The 21,567-nt window shown below is 37.3% G+C and overlaps 1 protein-coding gene across 8 annotated transcripts in view; it reads right to left on the reverse strand.

Moving 5' to 3' along the window:
- The window catches only part of Gpam (glycerol-3-phosphate acyltransferase, mitochondrial), a 70,523-nt gene that overhangs the window by 15,037 nt on the left and 33,919 nt on the right, over nt 1-21,567 (reverse strand). For 5 of the 8 annotated variants that reach the window (XM_046449875.2, XM_046449876.2, XM_058581302.1 and 2 more), the window contains 12 exons: nt 19,329-19,428; nt 18,221-18,351; nt 16,146-16,268; nt 13,742-13,815; nt 11,414-11,527; nt 8,730-8,876; nt 7,828-7,924; nt 7,077-7,213; nt 3,897-3,996; nt 3,373-3,585; nt 1,464-1,577; nt 259-344 (listed from right to left, as the gene is read on the reverse strand). In XM_046449875.2, coding sequence (XP_046305831.1) covers nt 259-344; nt 1,464-1,577; nt 3,373-3,585; nt 3,897-3,996; nt 7,077-7,213; nt 7,828-7,924; nt 8,730-8,876; nt 11,414-11,527; nt 13,742-13,815; nt 16,146-16,268; nt 18,221-18,322 — 1,307 coding nt within the window. In that variant the 5' untranslated portion in view covers nt 18,323-18,351; nt 19,329-19,428. Of the gene's footprint in view, nt 1-258; nt 345-1,463; nt 1,578-3,372; nt 3,586-3,896; nt 3,997-7,076; nt 7,214-7,827; nt 7,925-8,729; nt 8,877-11,413; nt 11,528-13,741; nt 13,816-16,145; nt 16,269-18,220; nt 18,352-19,328; nt 19,429-19,847; nt 20,096-20,148; nt 20,284-21,567 lie in introns of those variants that run through there. The other 3 variants (XM_046449878.2, XM_046449879.2, XM_046449880.2) reach the window with 3 other exon arrangements.

Genomic DNA, 21,567 nt, shown 5'->3' on the forward strand with positions numbered 1-21,567 from the left:
AGTTCAAATATTCAAAAGCATAAATCAAATAAGAACTTGTACATGATTCACAAAATCAAAAAGATTTCACATGCAAATAAAAGCCTCCAAACTAATGTAAAAACACAATTCAATATTCTTTATCAGATCATGAGAAAAGTTACAATAATCAAGTAAAGAAGCAGCAGTATGTTCTTAATAAAGTTAACATTTTTCTATGTAATGTTAAAAATAATAGTTATTTGGTAGTTAATATAAAAACATTTCCACAAATCTTACCGTGAAGGAAGTATAGCTGGTAACAAGGCTTGCTCCAAAGAAAGTGGAGCAGATACAGGCTTCTGACTTTGGCTTTCTAAATATTCCTTAAAAAAAAAAAAAAAAAGAAAAGAAAGAAAAGAAACCTATCATCAAAACTCTCATTGTCTCACTTTTTTATCAACATATAAAACATTTTGATCCTCAAAGGTAAAAAAAATGTGTCATACTACAGAGCATGGGAATACTTCCTGTACTGAAACTGTCTTTGGAAGTCCAAAATGATTCATAAAGTTATTAAACATATAATCTAAGAACTAAAAATACAAAGGACAGAATGATGCTTAAATAAAATCACTTAAGAACTAAAGGGAAAATGTTAACTTTTTTCAGATAGTCATGGAAATCATTCAACATTTCCAATGAGAAATAGTAATAATAGACTACCATACTTTTTGAAGGAAATCTGGCAACCTGAAGGTCACATAAAATACAAAAGAATCTCAAACAAAAACAAATCATAAGAACAAGCTGTGCTATCATTTAAAAATATAAAAAATAAAGTGGCAAGAAATGACAAGGCCCCTCTGAGCTGAAAGCACTTAAGACCAGAAAGTATGTGGCACAGCATTTAGAATCTTCTAAAGTTGAGCCAAAGTAGTACAAAAGAAGGAGATATATAACACCCCTGCTCCTTGCCCCCGGATTCCTCCCCCATCTCTTTCTTCCTCTATACCAATCTGAAAATCTAAGGAATTTTAAACAGCAAGACCTCAGGGAACTGGCAGTCCCAGACTGTTAATGAAGACAACAGTCCCCTTGAGATAGCTAGGTACTGAATTCCACTCAGCAGCATACAGACTAACTGTCAATTTTTACCCACTGGGAAAGTTTTGTTGTTGTTTTTTTTTTGAAAAATTTGAAAAATTTGAAAACTTTTCCCTAAATGCAATTTTAAACTATAGAATACTGACATATATAGGATTCTCATGAATTAATTTTTTTAAAAAATAGCAACATTGAACCTGTTACCTCCCAAAGACAGACATTCTCCTGTGTCAATAGGCACATTTTGGTGGGAAATTTTAGGAAATGCTACTTTTGTCATATCCTTCCTGCAGGAGAGGAATCAGAGGCCGGGAGTACACAGAGGTGGTGTTAATGCCAGATGAGAGCCCAGACTATCTACCTCTGGGCCAATGCTTTCACACTCCACAGACTCTCACCTTTAAGGAAAATGGTTGTGCAAAGTCCACTCTCACATATCCGTAGTTTTTTCGTAACATTCTAATAACACCTCTTGCTACGCTCCAAAGGCTCTCGTTTTTCTTAGGTTTGCCCTAAATTCCAGTGGTGAAAAGATAACATGGTGAGAAGTAAAGCTAACAAATTGTTTTCCAAAGAATAATTCTGTATAGATACTAGAGATTCATCTTGAAAGAGAAAACAATAATAAAGAAAAATAAGTTATTACCTGAGACCTGTCAGAAAGTGTTTAGTATTCAAAGATACCAAGAGAAGTAGGCGCATCGCTGGGAGAGGAAAACATTTCATACTAGTTCATTTAATATAACGTTCACATCCTTCACAAAAAATACAGCTGCAAATTGGTGAAGGATAAAATTATATAATACCCTGAAAACTACTCAAGTTCACAGGTAAAGATAAGAGGTCAAAGAGGCCACTTAAGAGTAGTCTACCAAATCCCAGAGTCTGAATACCTAACTTAAGGTAACTAAATGCCAGTCAGCCTCACAGTGGCCTTTGAGCTGATTATTCACCTAGGCAGCACCTCCTGAGCATTTATTTGACATCAGGCAAGAGTGAGACTGACAGCATAAGAAGAAAGCTGTCAGATAACAATCCAGGTCTATTGCTTAATTTTTAAAGTCTGCAACTGTCAAGTGTCCTTAAACTTGTGACATACTTGAAGCAGTGAATGCAGAAAGTATTTTACCCAAGGCTTCCACACTAAATAAGACCAAGACTATTCTCCTCCAGCACTCTCACACTGCCAACAGGAGGGTATGTTGGTAAAACCATCAAGGCAAACTGTTTGGCAGTACTAAAAATGAACACACACGTACTTTATAGCCTACCAGTTCCACCTCTAACATATACTACACAAAATAAATACCTATGGTTGCCAAGAGAATTGTGTAAGAATGATGGCATGAATAGATAAATTATGGTTTATTCATACACTGGGACACTACAGAGCTAGAGCTATGAGAACAAATCAACTATGTGCAGCAACTTGGATGAATCACTTGAGTAAGGAAACCAGATGTAAAAAGAACACATACTGTATTATCCCATTTATACGAAACTCATTAATGGAAAAAAACTATCTATTCTGTAAGAAATCAGGTAAGTAGTTATTCTTGAGGGGCTAATGATAAGAAAAGCACAGGGTGACTTCTGGGGTCCCGATAATGTTATTCCTTCATCTGGGTGCTGTTATTAGTTGTATTCACTTTGTGATAATTCAATCTACATGGTTATGTTTTGTGCACTCTTTGGTAACTACTATACTTCAATAAAAAGTTTACAGAAAAAGCCTGCTGCCATTTCACAAATTAACTTGTAGTTGTTTTGCCAATATGATCCCACCAATTCTTCAGGCATAACTAAATCTGCAAATAAACGGCAGGCCCTTGGGGAGAGCAAACCACAGATAAGCCACCAATTGAGATGACAAGCCAGTGGCAAGTGCTCTTCTATTTTCCAGCCCAATGACCAAAGCCATCACTGAAAAACCTGGTCATTGGGCTGGGGTTGTGGCTCAGTGGTAGAGCACTTGCCTAGCAAGTCCGAGGCCCTGGGTTCCATCCTCAGCACCACATAAAAATAAATAAAATAAAGGTATCATGTCCAACTATAATTAAAAAATTACAAATTAAAAAACAAAACAAAACACCCTGGTCATGCCATTTCCTCCAAGTGCAGAATGACACCATGTGAGCACTGCCCCACAGTGACACAGTGGATGAGGGCTACTCAGCATGCCTCCAACCATGTTTCACTGTGTTCTAAAGTCAGGGAATACCTAACAGCAAATCTAAATGCTGATGTTTAAATCTATAAGCAAGCCTTGAAAAGTGATGGTAACTTTTGTATAGGCAGACCCCTTACCAGCTGTTCGCCATTGTAGTGACCTTCAATGATCCGATCATAGGAGATTCCCACAGGTATGATCAAGATGTCCGGGATGGTATTGGTAGACAGGGTATCAACCACCACTGACAAGAGTCCTGCCCGAGCACAGGAGGTCTTCCCGCTCCTTGAGCGTGTGCCCTCTAAGAAAATCTCCAAGAACTGCTGCTGCCGAAGTAGTTCCACTATGTGCTGAAATATAAAGAGAAAGCAAAGCATGAGTTCAAAACCACTCAACTGAGACTCAGATAAGAAAAACTAACCTTAAGAATATAGAAAAAACTATCTTTTCACTACTAACAAAATATTTTACCCACACCAAGAATAGCAAAGCACCATTGCCAACACTGTATTTTGATGATTAGACTCATCAGACTCATACCTAGGTAATAATCAAATTATTCAGAGAACAGTTTTTTAAAATCTCAGCTCCATCAATCTCTTCTTCCTTTCACTGTGAAAGCGGGCATGATGGCTTAAGGATAATTACAGATCATACTGACCCCATGCAACAAAGCTCTGTAGAGAATATCTTTCCGTCCATCTGGTGTTTCATCCAACCTCCGTCGTATGAAAAAGCCCCCAAGTTTGTGGATCAAGGTACTATAAATTCAAGAGTGCATGAATTATTTATAAGAAAAACTATAAAAAGAATACTCCAATTCCAAGTTTCTTCAAAACTTTTGCAATCTGATGTAAGCCACATATGCGGTGACCAGGCAGATAAAGGCAGTCTTTCACCTTCCGCATCACTGACACACTTCATCATTCACAAGATTCCCCAGCCTGCAGACAACCGCTGCATGTGATGAAGGTCTATTACATTGGTTACAAACCAAAAGGAACTTCATGATATACTGCTTTGCAAAGGTGATGGCACAGATTATAAAAGGATTATAGGATACTTCTAAATTTTAAAACTCTGTCCAGGGTCTCAAGACATACTGAAATTTGTCCATGGCAAATTTATAAAAATTCACAAAATGAACATAGTCCCTCAGGGAAAATGTTCTCAAGTAATTGTTGCTTAAACAGGTTCCCTTGATACAAGGATAATTTTATTAAACTGAACTGAGTATAATCACCTTTATAAAACATGAAACAAAAATTGACTTTATTTACACATACGCAGGAATAAAACAATTCTGTTCACAGCCCCATGTCTCTTTCTACAAATAGATGAATTTTTGACATAAAGTTGAAATTTTCTAAGTCATCTTTCCCGAACTCAAAGCCTCTTCCTATTCTTTTCAAATACTACAATGCTACTATAAAAGAACCATTAATGTCTATATTAATCTAAACAGAGTGACACTATATTAAGTGCTATTTGTATTTGTGTTATCCTCCACAGTTAGTATGAGAAGGCCAAGGTAAAATGTTGCCAAAGCTTAGTATCACTCTTATTTTATTTTTTAAACATTTTTTTAGTTGTTGATGGCCTTTATTTTTATTTATTTATATGCCAAGGATAGAACTCAGTGCCTCACACATGCTAGGTAAACACTCTACCCCTGAGCTATAACTCCAGCCCTAGTATCACTTGTTGAAATTAAAACTTTGCAAAATAAATTCAAAATGAATGAGATGAGCCAGTCACAAAAATACTGCACCCTGAGAAGTGTAGACAAGAATGCAACAAAAGCAAGCTGCACATAAACAGACTGGGCTATGTGTGAAGGAAGGGTGGGCAAGGCAATGACTGGCATCAAATTTGTGAACAGGAAGGTTCATTTATGAGAAATTATAAGTATTTATTAAGCACTTCTCAAGATCCTAGCTGAGAATCAGACACAACGGGAATCAGCATGTGAGCTATTCTGATTACAAGAGGCAAGGCTTCTCTAGAGGCCCGGTGGAATAATCCTCTTCACTCTGAAACTGCCTTCTGGCACCTCTGATGACTTTCTAAGTCCCTTTCCCAGGGTCTCTGATACTGGGACTCAAGTGCTCTGGAGAGTCAAAACAGGTATTCTAATCCTTAGAAACCATATCTGCCCTTTAGGGTCCTCTCCCACTGTATTATAATATAATATTACCACGTTATTGCATGGTAATGATGTGTGACTTACTCACTTTTTGCCCAAAGTACAGCTGGATAAATACCGTTAGTGAATGGTTCCTCTTCTGCTGATCACACAGCCACTGCCATGACTTAGATATTAAATTCCCCCAAATGCTCAAGTTAAAGCCTCACTCCCCGTGTGACAGCACTCTAGGGATGTGGGGTTTGGTTGTAGAAAGCGAGTCCTGGGGACTATGCCCTCAAAGGCTTTATTATGTCCCCAGATTCTTCCTCCCTCTCTCTTGCTTTCTGGCTGCCATGAGGTAAGCAGCTCTCCTCCATCACACCTTCACACCCTGCGGTACTCCCTCACCACAAGCCCAGACACAATGGAGCCAAGTATTTCAGAATATTTCGTCACATCAATGGAAACTGACAAGCTACAGAACTCAAAACCTATAGAACACTGAGCCATGGGATTAGAAAGGAGCTCCTTGACATGGGGCTGAGGTCCAGAATTCACAGCACACAAAGGTAATGAATGCCACCCAGGAGGCTCTACCTGCAAAACCTGCCAGCCAACTTCTCGTCCAGTCTCTCTATAAATTTATACTCCTCTTACCTACCCTCTTCTCACAGAGGTGACCTTACTTTGTTTAAAGTTTAAAAGTTCAGTTTCTCAAACTAGCTCAACCAACTCCTCACCAATTCCTCATGGGTGTTCAGACCCACTATCTTTCCAGTTTCCTAGGTGGAAAACACCCAGAAATCTCCCCTACCAGCTTCTTCCCCTCTACTGAGCCCCAAATCTGAACCATCATTGAGTCTTGTAAATTCAAGTTACTAAGTACTCTGTAAATCTATGCCCTCCATTTCAAGAGCACTCCTACACTTTCAAGCCCTCATTACATTTTGCCCAAATTGTTATAACAGAATCAGAATTGATCTAACTTCTTCTCCTTCAGAATGATCTTTCAAAATGAAATCTGAACATGTCATTTCCAAGGCTCATAGTGGACTCTTGACTCTTGCCTTGGAACTCGTGTGGATCTAGCTCTCACTGCCTATGCAGCTACAAGCTCCAGCCTGACCCTTCCACAGGCATCCTATATTCATACCTCCCCTAATGGTCCATGACCTCTCCACCACACCAGGCTCTTGACTCTCTCTGTCTTTGCACAGCAGTTTCCTCTGAATGGATACACTTCATTTTCCTGAAAACCTCTAAAAAACACCTTTCATGTTGTATTGTTCCTTCTACATGTTTTTTGCTCTGTAAGGTCAAAGTCTCAGGTATGATTATTCTCATTTACCTTTATACCACCACTTCACCTCCCTACTGCCAAGCCTGGGATAGTTGTCTACTATCTTACCTTTCTAACTGCCTTTTATTTACTTGATAAATATTGCCTGTCAAATTGAAGTATTCACAGTTCATCCATAAAAAATACATAAACCATGGTGATGGTCATAATGCTTTTTTGCACTACCCAAATTCTACACAATAAGCAAGTACTACTTTTTATACTAATAAAAGGAAAAAGGCTAATATCATCTTAAGAGGCATCAAAAGGTACACACACATACACACACACACACACCAAAAAAAAAAAAAACAACCAAAAATTCAAAACACGATCTTTTGAATAACTTAAATTTCAAATTAAGCTGAACTTACCTGAAGATTGGGATGTTAAGATTATTGCCTGAAGCAATGTATGGCGCTTTGATGTTATGGCAGAAGAGAATGAAAGTGAGCAGCAGATAGTCAATATGGGATCTATGGACTGGTAGAAATATAAGCGGCAAATTCGTCTAATAGAAAAAAAAATGTCAAATTTAAAATTGAAATGTAAATTCAATTACAATTTGCAACTGCATATTTGGTTAGAGGCACTCAAACACTGGCTAATCAGTGACTCATTCTTTAAAAATATTTTCCAAGAACGTGAACTTCTTTCAAGTTAATACTGACTTACTAAATAGAAGAAAAACTATAACAACAGAATGAGCTAGGGGAAGGAGAGGCATAATCAAGAATTCAACTTGAACCTCTGAGAGGCAGGCCTAAGCATGTAAAAAGAATATAAGTTTTTGGAGTTAGGCTTGGTTTGAAATCCTAAACTAAATCCCTTACTATCTGTGATTTCTTTCTATGCCTCTATTTCCTTATTATAAAATAGGGATTGTTCCACTTGACTCTTAGGTTTTGCAAGGTAATTTACAAAAGGAAACCTACGTACGCTGGTAGGTCTTCCTTTACCCCACATCCACCAAGATACACAGCCACTGCAGTTTTCACAAAAGGGAAACCTTCCAACTGGGTTGAATTGCATGATACTATACCAGAGAGTATTTCCCAAAGAACTCTAAAGTCACAACCTATAAACAAGAGGAAAATAGAATAACAGATTCACAGAAATTCTTGCCTCAGCTGCAGCTTTAACCATCTCAAGTTGACCCTTGTGAATTTGAATGTTCCAAAAGAAGCTATTGAACAGCTTTAGCAGCACCCACCCAGTAAGTCTGAAAGAAAGAACAAAAAGGTAAATCTATAGGCATACATTTACCTATACATATAAATATGATTTATATGTCAGCTATAATTATAGGTGACATTTTTCAACTTTGGTTTCTGAACTACAACCTTTTATATGAGTACTTGTAAATGGCTTTGTGTGTACATGTGCACACCTATGTATCTGAATTGCAGAACTAGTGAGCTAACTTTAAATACATATTACTGAAAGAAGTAATTTATTTATTATGAATAAAAATCATATTTCACTCTAATAACACTGCATACTTTAAAGGTAAATAAACAAGCTAATATATAATGAGCAGAATGGTCCCTCTAACACACACAAACCTCTCCCTTGAGACATGCATGTGAGACTTGACTCATAACCAGTCGAGGACAACAGGTATCAGAAATACTGCAATGGCTGCTCTCAGTTAGCAGAGTTTAAGACACCCTGGAGCCTACCATAGTGCTACTTCCCACAGAAGCTGAATAAGAATATAAAAAAGAATTGGACTTAACATTAAAATACATTAAAATATCTTCTCAGGCTGGGGTTGTGGCTTAGCGGTAGAGCACTTGCCTAGCACATGTGAGGCCCTGGGTTTGATCCTCAGCACCACATAAAAATAAATAAATAAAATAAAGGTATTGTGTCCAACTACAACTAAAAAATAAACATTAAAAAAATATATTAAAATATCTTGTGCTCAATCAGCACTATACTAGGATAGGAGAATCCAATGGTTCAGTTCTATTCACTCAAACAGGCTAGCTCCGGGTAAAAGTTTGTGCCTCCACTGTTAATACCTGATCATCCCAGGTGAGACAGTGGCAACCATTTCTTGAAGGATCTTCTTGGCTTTCTTTTTCACTTTATGGATGGCTTTGGTCTGCTGCTGAGCAGAACCATCAGGGTTTAATTCAGCAGCCACTTCAGCAATGGTCTCTTGTACTCTGATTTGAAAATGGAAAGACAGACAATATAACTGGTATCATATTACATTTCACTGCCTATTCCATATTGCCTAAACTACAGCGATGAATCACAAAACCTGAGGTAACAAGAAAGAATAAGCTGAAGTTAGAATATGCTCAAGTTAAAAATAAAGGATATTATATTCCTAAATCAATGAGACTTTAAGAATTCACTGGGTAACAACTGTACATTTTCATGTTCCAGTTTTGGTATGAGGGACAAAAGTAACACTCTAGCAAAAAAAAAAAAGAGAGAGAGAGAGAGAGAATAAGGAATATTTTCCTTGTAGGTATATAATTCAGACGTACACATACACACACACACACACACAAATTGCCAAAGTAATGTGCAATTTTTCTTTCAAAAATCCTAATTTACTATTGACTTATATTAGTACCCCATTAATAGAACCATATGTAAAACTCTCTAGGAAGTACAAAGAAAAAGACAAATATTTATAAATTTTTTTCAAATCAATCTGATAATTTTTAAAAGGAGTAGGTCAAGATCAACATAGCACTGAGCAATAAAAAAATGAGGTGAAAGGAAAAGTTTAATCCAGTTTTATAAATCCTTCACATGATTAGGAAAGAAACATGAGGTTAACCCTCCTTAAACCATTTCTAATATCCCAGTTACTAATTAAAACAAATGGAATGAAACAAACTTGAAGTTTTTAACTAGAAAATATACAATAATCCAACAGAGATTCAAATACTTGTGTTTTCTCTTACCGTTGCTATTGAGTTAAGACTAATGGAGTATGGAAAAATTCCAAATGGTCTCATAGTTCATTAATATGAAAAGATTCTAAGGACCCAACACATCCAGTCTATTCCTTAAATAGCATCTTTTACATCTGGCCAGGAATGTCTTCACAAGTTTTTAATGTGTTTATTATATCACCGTTATCAACCACTTGCTCATACAACCAATAAATATTTCTTGAGTACTTACTACATGCCAACACGGCTGAGGTTTTAATAATCACACCACAGGGCCCATGAATGGCCCTTGGGAATTCTAAGCAGCCTTTCAACCCACCCCATTTCCTTCTCCCCAAATCCAACTGGATCTCTACAATGGGCCACCCCAATGAGTTGGAACAGCCTAACCTTCTCCCATATTCTAGAACATGTACTTCCCCTGATGGGGCTCAGAAAATCATATGCCGAAGTATGGTTTTGGTACGCTGAGTAATTAAAATCAATCAGAAGCCCCTGAAAGATGTTTTAGGACCAAGTACTTCCTAATTTTTGTTTCTTTCTTGATCCAATTATAGGGAGGGGTTCTCTAGAATTCCCTTATTTGACTGAAGAAACTTCTAGATTTGATGTTAGCCAAAAGGCCAAGAAGTGCTAAGAAATTTTTTTCCAAAAGAAATGCAATGGTCTTTAAACCTCCCCAACAATCTCACTGAATAATCAGGGAAGATAAGCCACCAGAGGAGACTGGGAGTCCTCACCATGTCCAGACAGACTTTTGATCCATTCTTAGGGTAGCTCCCACAGGTTATCTATGTGTCTTGCTATATGCATAAGACACTGTTTCCAGTGAAGTTCTGCCCTGCACCTAACTTCCCAGAGACCAGAGGCAGTTTGTCCCAAGCTACTGACTATTCTCTAGACATACTAACAATCCCCTAAATGTCATTTATTATACTCAAAATTGCCACATCCCCCTTTCTCTCCCCATGAAGATCTCAATCTCGCTGGGTCATTGGGTAATTACCCTCCTGTGATGTCCAATATACATTAATAAACCCACATGCCTTTTTCTCCTGTTAGTCTATTGTCAGTCTGTTTCAGGAAGCCTTTGGAATAGAGGGAAAAATCTGCCCTGCCCCTCCTCCCTATTCACTCTGGGTCTAAGGCAGCCTCCCCTATTTACAAGCTCCTCTGAGAGCAAAAACTCCTCTTAAGTTTTTTTCTTTTTTTAGTTGTTGATGGATCTTTATTTAATTTAGTTGGTTATTTACATGTGGTGCTGAGAATCAAACCCCTTTCCTCACATGTGCTAGGCAAAGCACTCTACCACTGAGCTCCAGCTCCAGCCCCTTTCTTAAGATTCCTGCCAATGACTTTCCATTTCAATAATTCACACCCATGTACTCAATAACTGTTTGACAAAAATATCAAACTCACTTCTCTTTGGACTATAAAACAAGGTCCCTGGCATTCATATTACAGAAAATGAGTCCTGGAAACATTGGCACCTCTGAACCCCATAAGTCAACCACATCAGTGACTCATGATCTGCCTTGCATGTAATAGAAACTCATTAAGTATTAATCCCTAAAACTGGACTGCTCTTCCTCCATGGCACCGTTCACCAAAGCCATCCATTCTCCCATCTGTCCTCAGTTTCCTTAACATTTAAAGTTTGAAAACACAAACACTTCTCAAGACAAAGTCCCAGAGAAATCAAGGGTTACTGAAGGGACCTACCTCCCCATTCTCATTCCAACAAACACCCCTGCCTCTCCCCACCTTGACAACAGTGTCCCCACCCTCACCTGCTGCTATTCAGTACGTTTTCAGCCACATTGGTGGCAAACATGCCCTTATGGACATCCCGTTCTTGAACAAAAAGGACATAAGAAAGACGTCTGGCAAGCCATCCTCGGTGCCTGCAATGCAAAAACCATTTAGAAGAAAAGTACTCCAGAAGTTTTTTTCTCCTATTAAAAACAAAGCCTAATGTCCCCTATTCCAGAGTTAAGGTTCTCCTGTAACAAATTTTCCTTAGCGTTAATGCTTGAATAGTCTTACTTTGCTGAAGATAATTCTAATATTAAAACAAAAGAAAATTTGACTTTATTAATACCAATAAATGGCAAATACATTGAATGTAATATATGTAAGCTACTAAGCAGGTAATCTACATAGCTTATAGTTTTATCTATTGGCTATGAAAAGAAAAATTTGGAAGTTTTTTCTTTTTAATTATTATAATACTTTTTCTAAGAAAATCACTGACTCTCAAACTGAATTAACAAAGCTGATAGGATGAGAGACGTCAAGCATAACTAACATAGACATTAATATTTGTACTCATATTCTACATGCCCAAGAAACAGGGCACATTTTGGTCAGTGACAGTAACTACGAGGTATTTAGATGAGGTGAATAGAGATGAAGGGATGGGGACACGATTTTCAGAATAAGCATTATGCATGTCTTCACCATGTAACGATTTGAAACTATTTTTTTTCTGATCATACAATGCTGCATTATCATTTCCTCCATAGTGATATATACAAAAGAATTCAAATAAGAATTCATTATACTATAAAGAACCAAAAGCCCTCACTTGAGGAAAAATAATTAGGAAGAAAAGTGTTTATCAATCACTGTTTCTTCTCTTCTTCATGCCTCTTTTTCTTTTTTTTTTTTAACTTTGTCTCAATCTTGTGAAAATGTAGCCCAGTACTTTTAGTGTTCATTCTGAAGTCTTCTTTCAGTAAGCATTTTCAGAATTATTACTAGAATATAGAGTCTCAATGAATTTCCTTTTCAACTGACTAGAAATACTATATGTGAGTAAGCAAGTACATATATGTAGGTGTGCATAAATGCATATGTATGTGTAAAGACAGTTACATTTTGCTTCATATAACACTAACTAAAAATCTATACAGGCAGCTTATTACACTGAATAGTTTCGTATTGCCAAATCAATATAGCCAATACTCTTTTCCTAACTTGCTTCCAACTGAGGGCAATAAACAAACCTTTTGAATTTATATGTACAAAGTCTATTTACATCAAGAAGAAAATAATATGCTCCTTATCTCAGGATCTTAACCCAGAAAAAAATGCTTCGATGGTCCAGAGTCCACCCTCTTTCCTATAAATATAAATTAAACAGAGAGAAAACAGTAGCTCTGAATGGGAAAAATACATGTGTGAACTATGACTTTAGTTCTATTTAAAAAAAAAAAAAAGCTTTAATATATATGCAGGTATTACCATTCTCATGTATGAGCTTATCATCTAATTATGAATAGTAATATCAGAAAGGCTTCAAAAGTAAATATTTGACTTCTTGCATTAATTTTTTATAGAATTTCAACATTTTTCATCAGCTGAGTCTACTTATCTACTTCAGTGGCTACTCTTAGAATTGCAAGGAGCGCTAGTTTTGTTTGGCTATTCCATCTCTTGCCTTATAGACATTTACTAACCTTCCAACTCTTCTTTCTTATCCTATAACCTGGATTCATAGAAAACAAATATCTTTTTCTCTCTCTCTGGCACTTAGTAGCCTGTGTTCATGTACCTAGAATTTGAAATGTCCTAGGTAAATAAATCAAAGAAGATTTACTCAATAGAGAAAAGTATCTTCTAATACTCTACAGACTGACATATTTTAATAATTTATACTTTTTTGAAGTATTACATGGTGACAATAGCTAAGACAGTCAACCTATACCTCTTCCCAAATATTTCTCACATTTTGGCACACTTCATATGCAAAAATTAGTATACTAATAAGTTAAAGAACACTAGAAGAGATAACCACACACCCAGCAACTCAGGAAGCTGAGGAAGGAGGATTCCAAGTTCAAATCCAGCCTCAGCAATTTAGCAAGACCTTCTGCAACTTAATGAGACCCTGCCTCTAAATAAAAAGGGCTGGAGATAAATCTCCATGGTAAAGCACAAATGAGTTCAATCTCCGGTACCAAAAAACAAACAAACAAACAAAAATAAACAATAACAAAAAAAAATTTCATGTTCAATTCACTCTTTAAAATATAAATTCACCTAAAAGTATGTTAATGTATATTATGGAGTTTTTCTTTTGAGATTCATTAGCAGTATAAGAGAATTCTGTTTACCTTGTGTGAGTTTCATTGATATAAATAACATTCCGTAGACCCAAAGATGGAATACTGGGGTTGAAAAATTTTTCCTGTATAAAACAAAATAAATGTGGTCATAAATACACAACTGTACTGACAGTGAAAAGCTCACAGTACCAGTTCTTAATGAACTTTAAAATTCAAGTATAAAATTAGGTACTGCTTCAAAGGAGAAAATGTGCTTTATTGAAAAGTACTCTAGCCTTCAAAGAAAGTCAAGTTAAATATTTATTTTTAACACTTTAAACCAAAGGAAATAGTGCCTCTTTCCTACCTATACCATTCCTCACCTCCATCCAAAAAAAAAAAAGAGCTAGTTACAGATAGTATAAGTCACTCATAGGGAAGTCAGGGATTTCACTGTTCCCAAAATACAAAAGAACCATGCTAAGTACCAAGCAGGAATCGTTAGATTACTAAATCTCCCAAAACATAACAATTATTACCCCCCTTCTATAAGTTAGAAAATTAAGACTGGTGGGAGGTTAGGATTTCATCTTAGATCTTGAAAACTATGGTCCCCTAAAATGACAGTCACTTATGAGAAAATGCACATCTACAGGTCACCCTCTGTACAGGTGCTCCTGAAAAATAATCCAAAGACAGCTCCGTTGAAAAGATAAAGTCTGTATCTTTACCAATGTGAGTAAAAAGGTAAATATGCCACAAATAAATGCTAAAACAACATGGCATACACTCAACCAAATATGTAAAAAATGTTTAAGTCAAACCTCTTTAAAGAAAAGGAAAACAAGGGCCCGGTGAGGTGATGCACACCTGTAATCCCAGTGGCTCAGGAGGCTGAGACAGAAGGATCACTAGTTCAAAGCCAGCCTCAGCAACAACAAGACACTAAGCAACTCAGTAAGACCCTGTCTCTAAATGAAATACAAAATAGGGATGGGGATGTGTCTCAGTGATCAAGTGCCCCTGAGTTCAATCCCCAGGACCACAAAAAAAAAGAAAAAAGAAAAACAGAATTTCCTTTTATAGCAAATATTTAAAAGTTAATAAAAATATAAACTAGAATATAAAAGTTTTCAAACAAATTTTTATTTTAAATAAATATGGTAATGAATCCAAGATCAAGTTCAGCTTCATCAGTTCAGCAAAAATTGATTACCTATATATTCTTTCCATCTACTCACTCTACACCATCATTAACCACCAAGTAGTTTATTATACTCTATTCTGACTTAAGAACACACTGCAAATTATAGTTAAGGTATTGTTTTGGTCCAATATTGTAGTTAAGGTATTATTTTGAATAAGCATTCAAAATTAGATTTAGATGAGATTCCAGCTCTCAAAAGAAAATACACATGACCTTCTCTTTAAATCTTTATTTCTACTATCCTATGAATCTGAACTGGTCTGTCTTCTAGACTGGAAATTTCCATGAGCCTTTAATTCTACCAAAATCTTGCAATAAGGCACTTGGTTGAGAAGCAGCAATATTTATAAGGAGATATTCTTGAGCAGACCTGAACATTTAATGTGAACTGCTTGAACCCACACAAATCACTCCAGTGTTAGTAAATCCCTTTATACCAGACTCAGGATTCTAATTTGTGCCAAGCCAACCCTGAGAAGAAAATTCACACAGCACAGTTAGCTATTCACACAGGTTATAAGCAACCTCTATAAATGGCAGGAACTTAAGTGGCAGGGAGAGCTTACCATCCAGATACACCTTCTAAAAGGTGACTCTACTGTCTTAGTGCACAGTAACATGAGACCTACATTCCCAGGCTAGCTCACCCTTCTACCTTTCACCCAGTCCCCACTTCTAAAATACTATACTAGAACGTGAAAGGTATTGCCTGGCTTACATTTTTTTTTTTCCACTAAAATACAAAAAAACAAAGCCAAGCACACTCTTTCTTGAATCTTCATCCTAACATTTTAGTGACTGCATGTATCATAAATCCAACATACAGATCTCAGAAACAGAAATTTAGCCAAGGCCAGGAGCAAAGCCACAGCTTCAACTTCTGATTCTGTCCCATTATGTCACTCCCATCTTGCTACAATTTTAATGTTGTCATAAAGTTCAATAACTGGAATGTAGTATATCAATGCTCCTACCAACAACCTGGAAGAGTCCAAGTAAGATCTAGATTTCCTCCTAAAATTATATTAAAATGTCAAAAGAACAAGAATAGTGACTAGATTAACTATAGGACCAATATTTATTAAATAGTGAAAGAAAAATTAAGTCAACTTCTTTAGATATAATATTTTGTTAATAAACATGGATCTCAATACTCAAAATGAGTTAAGCCCATTAAAACCGAACAATAAAAATTCACACAAAGTTGGACATCTGTCACAAATTTCACTCTATTTATTAAAGACCAACAAGCAGGAATGTACTTACCCAGCTCTGGGGAGTGCAAGAATAACAACATCTTCCAACAAAGGGTCTTTTCCGGCTCATTAAGCTTTCTTTCCATTTTAAGGTTGCGGATCTGAAGACGGTAGGTCTAAAGCCACACTCACCCTAATAAATATTAAGGAAAAATAGAGTCTAAATGGCAAGAGAACTATACTTGTCTACTTGATCTCTAAAACAAAGATATTTCCATGAGAACAGAAAATTATGACATATTCTCTCTTGGTAGTATAATTATGTGTCTTATGTAGTGATTTTTCATTTATGGTTTTCCCTTTAAGGATTAACACTTGGAAGAAAGCTTGCCACATAAACAAAAGTTGATTACTTAAGAACAGTAACAGCTGCTAACAATCATTGCATATTCAATGCAGCATCTAAAATTTTAAAACTATAGGGGTCCATCAATGGATGAATTAATAAAGAAAATATGAAATACACTCTCTCTCAAAAAAAAAAATATATATATATATGAATATATGAATATTATGCAGCCATTACAAAGAATGAAATTCTGTCACTTTCAGCAACCTGGATAAGCCTAGAGGACATTGTGTTAAGTGAAATGAGCCAGGCATAAAAAGACAAATACTGCATGTTCTCACTTATATGTGCAAGCTAAAAGAGCTAATCTCAAAGAAGCAGAGAGTACAGAGTGGTTACCAGGATGGAAAGGCTGGGGCAGGGGACAGTAAAGAAAAACTGATTAATAGGTACCTGTGTGTTGAAATAGTACACTGCATCCCATGAACATGCATAATTACTGTCACTTAAAAATTAAAAATTATAACTAACATCACTAATAAAAAATTTAAATAATGTAGATCAAAAAAACCAAAGTTGTAGAAGGTCAAAGGGACTCTGGCCAGGCTTCGCAGTGGACATGTGTAATCCCAACGTCTCATGAGGCTAAGGTACAGGATTGCAAGTTTGTGGTCAGCCTGGGGAAACTTTGCAAGATCCCAAAACAAAAACTAAAAAGGACTGGGGATATAGCTCCGTGGCAGAATACCCCTGGGTTCAAACCCCAGTACAAAAAAAAAGGGGGGGGGGGGACTTTTGACAACAGGATAAACAAATCAGACTCCTGGATCCCTATGCTGGCAATCCACATTCCTCCCACAATAAAACCTCAGGCCTGACATAGCAAACAAGTTGTTTTATGGTTTAGAATGTTTCATTTTAAATGGAAAACTTAAAAACACTTAATTATCTATCAAGAGAGTTTAATGCCTGATATTTAAATGATAGCTACATGTCTCAATTAGGGTCAAACCCTACTCTACTATTAAACTTTTTCTCTTTGAGTTCATTATTTACTCAAATCTCACTGCATAATTTTTTTTATTTTTTATTTTTATTTTTTGCTACTGGTGATTGAACCCAACCTACATCCCCAGCCCCCATTTTTTTTATTTTGAGACAGTGTCCTGATAAATAGCTGAGGTAGACCTCAAACTTGGAATCCTCCTGCCTCAGTCTCCCAAATACCTGGGATTATAGGCATCTACCACCATGTACATTTTCACTGTATAACATTCTTAAAAATAACTCAAAGAAAAACATCTTTTTATAAGGCAGATACTGTTTGAAATTATATTTAAAATATGCCATGTTATGTTAAAATAGAGAAAATAATAAAAGAATATGTAGGCTTTTTAGACTGGGTTTATACAATCTCCTATCTTTAATTTTTTAAATGTACTTCTGTTATAATATTTGTGCTTATTACATACAACTTATGGAAAGTAGATACCAAGAGAAGGAAAACAAAATCCTTTTAATTACACTACCCAAAATAACTACTAGGATCTTCCCTAGGCAAATGTTTTGCTTTTTAATATAATCAATGTATTTCAACTATTAAATTTTTTCTTTCATAATACCATAAAAAATGTTAAGTATTACTACACTTTGTAAACACAAATTCTAATAATTAGTTTCTGTAGTCATTAGTCTCTATTTTTATATTTTGTTGCTGTCAATGTTTCTTTATTCATAAACAATACTGAAATGAGAATTCTTAGGTTGAATGCATTTATCTCTTTTCTTAAACTTACCAATTCCTCACTTGTGTGTTTGCAACGACCAAGGCTGTATTCTGATGAATTTGGCAGATAAGAAACATCTATTGTGCCAAGGCTCAATGCAGATTCATCCATGTCATAAAGTGTAGCTCCCAAATCATGTGCTAGAAAAATATACACCTTTTTAAAGAGGAATCTAGAAAATAAATACAAGAACTCAAAACTGACTTCTACATTATTTTGTTCCATAAAAGGGTATCCAATGAACTGGTGGGCTTCTTTGCTGAGTCAGGGTAAAAATTGCCCTTGATGTGTTTATATTTTCAGGCTGTCCTGACTGTTGCAGCAGGGAAGGATGGGGCATGGATCAACAATTGTATCCTAAGACTTCCTGAATACTGAATACACAGACTTTCTGAAAAGAACAGTTATGAACAGTTACTTGCAAGGGTAAATAAGAACTTACTACAAGTATGCAACAAATAATTATTTCATTTTATTTAATAATTGAATGGTTCCTGGGAGAACAAAGGCATGAGTTAGTTTTAATTAAACTTGTTACATGTATGCACACAAGATTTTTTAAAACTATAAGCTGGGAATTCTTACTCACACCTACCATGTAATGTAAAATGGATAAAGGCAATTATAGCACTTTTTAAGTTTCCCACTTAAACTAAAGTGAGCTTCTTAATTAAGAAGTGAGCGTCTTAATTTCTTATGATGCTTTAAAATAAATGTTTCCACTTTTAATACATTTACAAAGCTGTAAAGGAAAGACACCATTTAGGAATATCCAAATTATAAGTCTTCATCCTTTTCAACAAGGCTTTTCCTATCCTAAGGGAAAACATTCACTAATATTAACGTAAAATATAAAATTTTTCTAACTTAATATCTATTCCCTATTTCAGCTTTTAGCTACTCTCATCTGGCCTTAGAGGATTCCCCCCAAAATCCTGAAAGATCACCTCCAGATAACAATATTCTTTAGAAGACATATTCTGATTTCTTTACAACTCACATATATATTTGCTACAATTAGTATTATCCTCAAAATAACTACACATGCCCTTAACAATATAATGTATGGAACTATCTAAGGTAACAGGCCAGGGGAGAGAATAGTAAAGCAATGCACCTGGGATGAAAAATTCTTCTGTGATACAAAAGAAAAATTCAGCACTCAGCTATCAGTTTCCTCTGCAGAATGTCCACACAACCAGAGAACAAGCAGCTGCCTGAGAAAAGAAGTGATCAGGAGATGAGGAGAGGAAAAAGACTAGTGCTAATATGAAGTCCATGCTATGTTCCTCCTCCCTCCCCACTGGGTTTACCCAAGGTCAAGGAGTTAAAAAAAAGGATCCTAAAGGCGTCTGGAGGCTAGGCTGAGGCGAGTCAACCAGAGAATCTGTAATGGACAGGGGCAGGATGGCCCGCTTTGATGTTTAAATCCCCCACTGCGTGCCATATGTGTGGATTTGGTCTCGTTAGTTAACTTCTATGCCGTCGTCTAGTCTCTCCATCTGGAAAATGGGAATAATACCATACCATCTAATTTGGGTTGCTAGAAAGACTGAATCACACACACAAAGCGTCCAGCACGGTGTGCGACACACAGTGACCACTCAATCACTGGTGGCTGCTGTTATTGGATTACCTCCAGTGCCAGCAGCTCTCTGAGCATCCCGGCTGCCTCAACGTCCACACTTGACGGGATGGCAGGCGACCCCGGCCTCTTCAGCAGGTGCTTAGGGCACTGAGTGCATGAGGACTTTCTCCCCCGCAGGGACCCTGTGCCGCAGCCTGGTCTCCCAGGAAGAACTGTGCTGACCCCTCCCCGGCACGAGCCCGGCCCATTTCTCAGGGAGAACGCAGGAGCTGGGAGGAGGACGGGGTCTCAGACCTCCCGGAGACTGGCAAGCGTTGTGCTAGGTCCGGGGAGAGGGGCGACCACGCACCTGTCCCGAGGCTGGCGGCCGAGCAGCCTCTCGTAGCCCTCCCGCCCCAGCTGCTCCACCCCGCAGCTTGGCTCCAGCTGCTGCAGTTGCCTGCACTTCAAGTCTCAGCCAGAGCCTGCTGCAACGTCGCGCCCTGATGACGCGCCCGGCGCGCAGCAGTGACGTGATGGTGGGTGCTGCCCGCGGCCAGCGCCAGGGGGCGGGCCAGAGCGCTGCGGGCTGGCCCGAGGGCCTTACGCACGTGCTGTGACTGCGAGTGGCTCCAAGAGTGAGATCTGGACACGCGAGAGTCGAGCGTGCCTAAACAAATGGTTGCGCTGCCGGGGCTGTGAGTGTGTGAGAGTGTGAGTGTGTGTGTGAGTGTACACGTGCACGCACGCGCGCTCATCCAAATCAAGGAACTCAGCTAATCAGGGGACACCCCCAGCTGTTGGGAAGCGGGTGGGTTGTATGGTTTCATGTATGTGTGTGGGTGAACTGCCCTTTCTTGCAATTTGTAAGACTATGCAGAATTTAATTTGGGAGAGGCAGGGATTTGTAAAAGGCTACATTGTATAATTTCTGTGAGAATAGCTGAGCCTCTAAGAAGGAAAATGAAGAATGAAAAAAGAAAATAAACCTTGAAAGATACAAAGGCTCCATTCGGCAGAAAGATACATTTTTCCTTTTAAATGTATTGCACAGAGTGGTGAACATAGTATTACACTCCGAAGGATTTTCAAATATATGTTTCAAATGTTCTCACCACACACACACACACACACACACACACACACACAAATGGTAAGTATTTGAGGTGATAGTATGTTAATTAGCCTGATTTAATTACTTCCCATTGTATTCATAAATCATCACTTTGTGCCTCAAATATATATAACTCTGATTCGTCAATTTACTATTAAAATATTTTTTTAAAAGACAGCTTAAAGAAATCTGAAGCAAAATTTGGCTTACTTGAGTTGTTTAAACAAAATAACACTGAACAGGAAAAGGCTCTTTCACAATATTTGTCATGCCATTGGTAAAGCTAATGGTTATCAAGAGCATAGCAATTTAGAAAGAAAAAGATAACCTTTTACTTGCACTCAAGCAACAAACAACTAGAATCTGGAAGTGCAAAGATGATTAAGACATAGTCTCTGTCCTCAAGCCACTTGTCCCTCTTGCACACACAAGCTCTAATACTCAAATCTCTGTGCACATCAACCCCAATCAAAAAACATCCACAGCTCCCTAGAGTCCAAATGTCTGAACCTGGCATATTATGGCCTGCCCAGAGGGGGCCTCTACTTCTCCCACTGCTCTCCATCAGGACCCCCCTACCTCTCTGATGTTTCCTAAATAAGCCATGGGCACTGATGCTCCTCATTCTGCTCACACCATTCTACCCCAAATTCTATAATTCTTTCCTGAACTAAT

The sequence above is a fragment of the Marmota monax genome, unplaced genomic scaffold, assembly GCF_021218885.2.
Source record: "Marmota monax isolate L192 unplaced genomic scaffold, Marmota_monax_Labrador192_F-V1.1 WCK01_AAM20220418_F8-fsc00004, whole genome shotgun sequence".
NCBI classification, from domain to species: Eukaryota; Metazoa; Chordata; class Mammalia; order Rodentia; family Sciuridae; genus Marmota; species Marmota monax.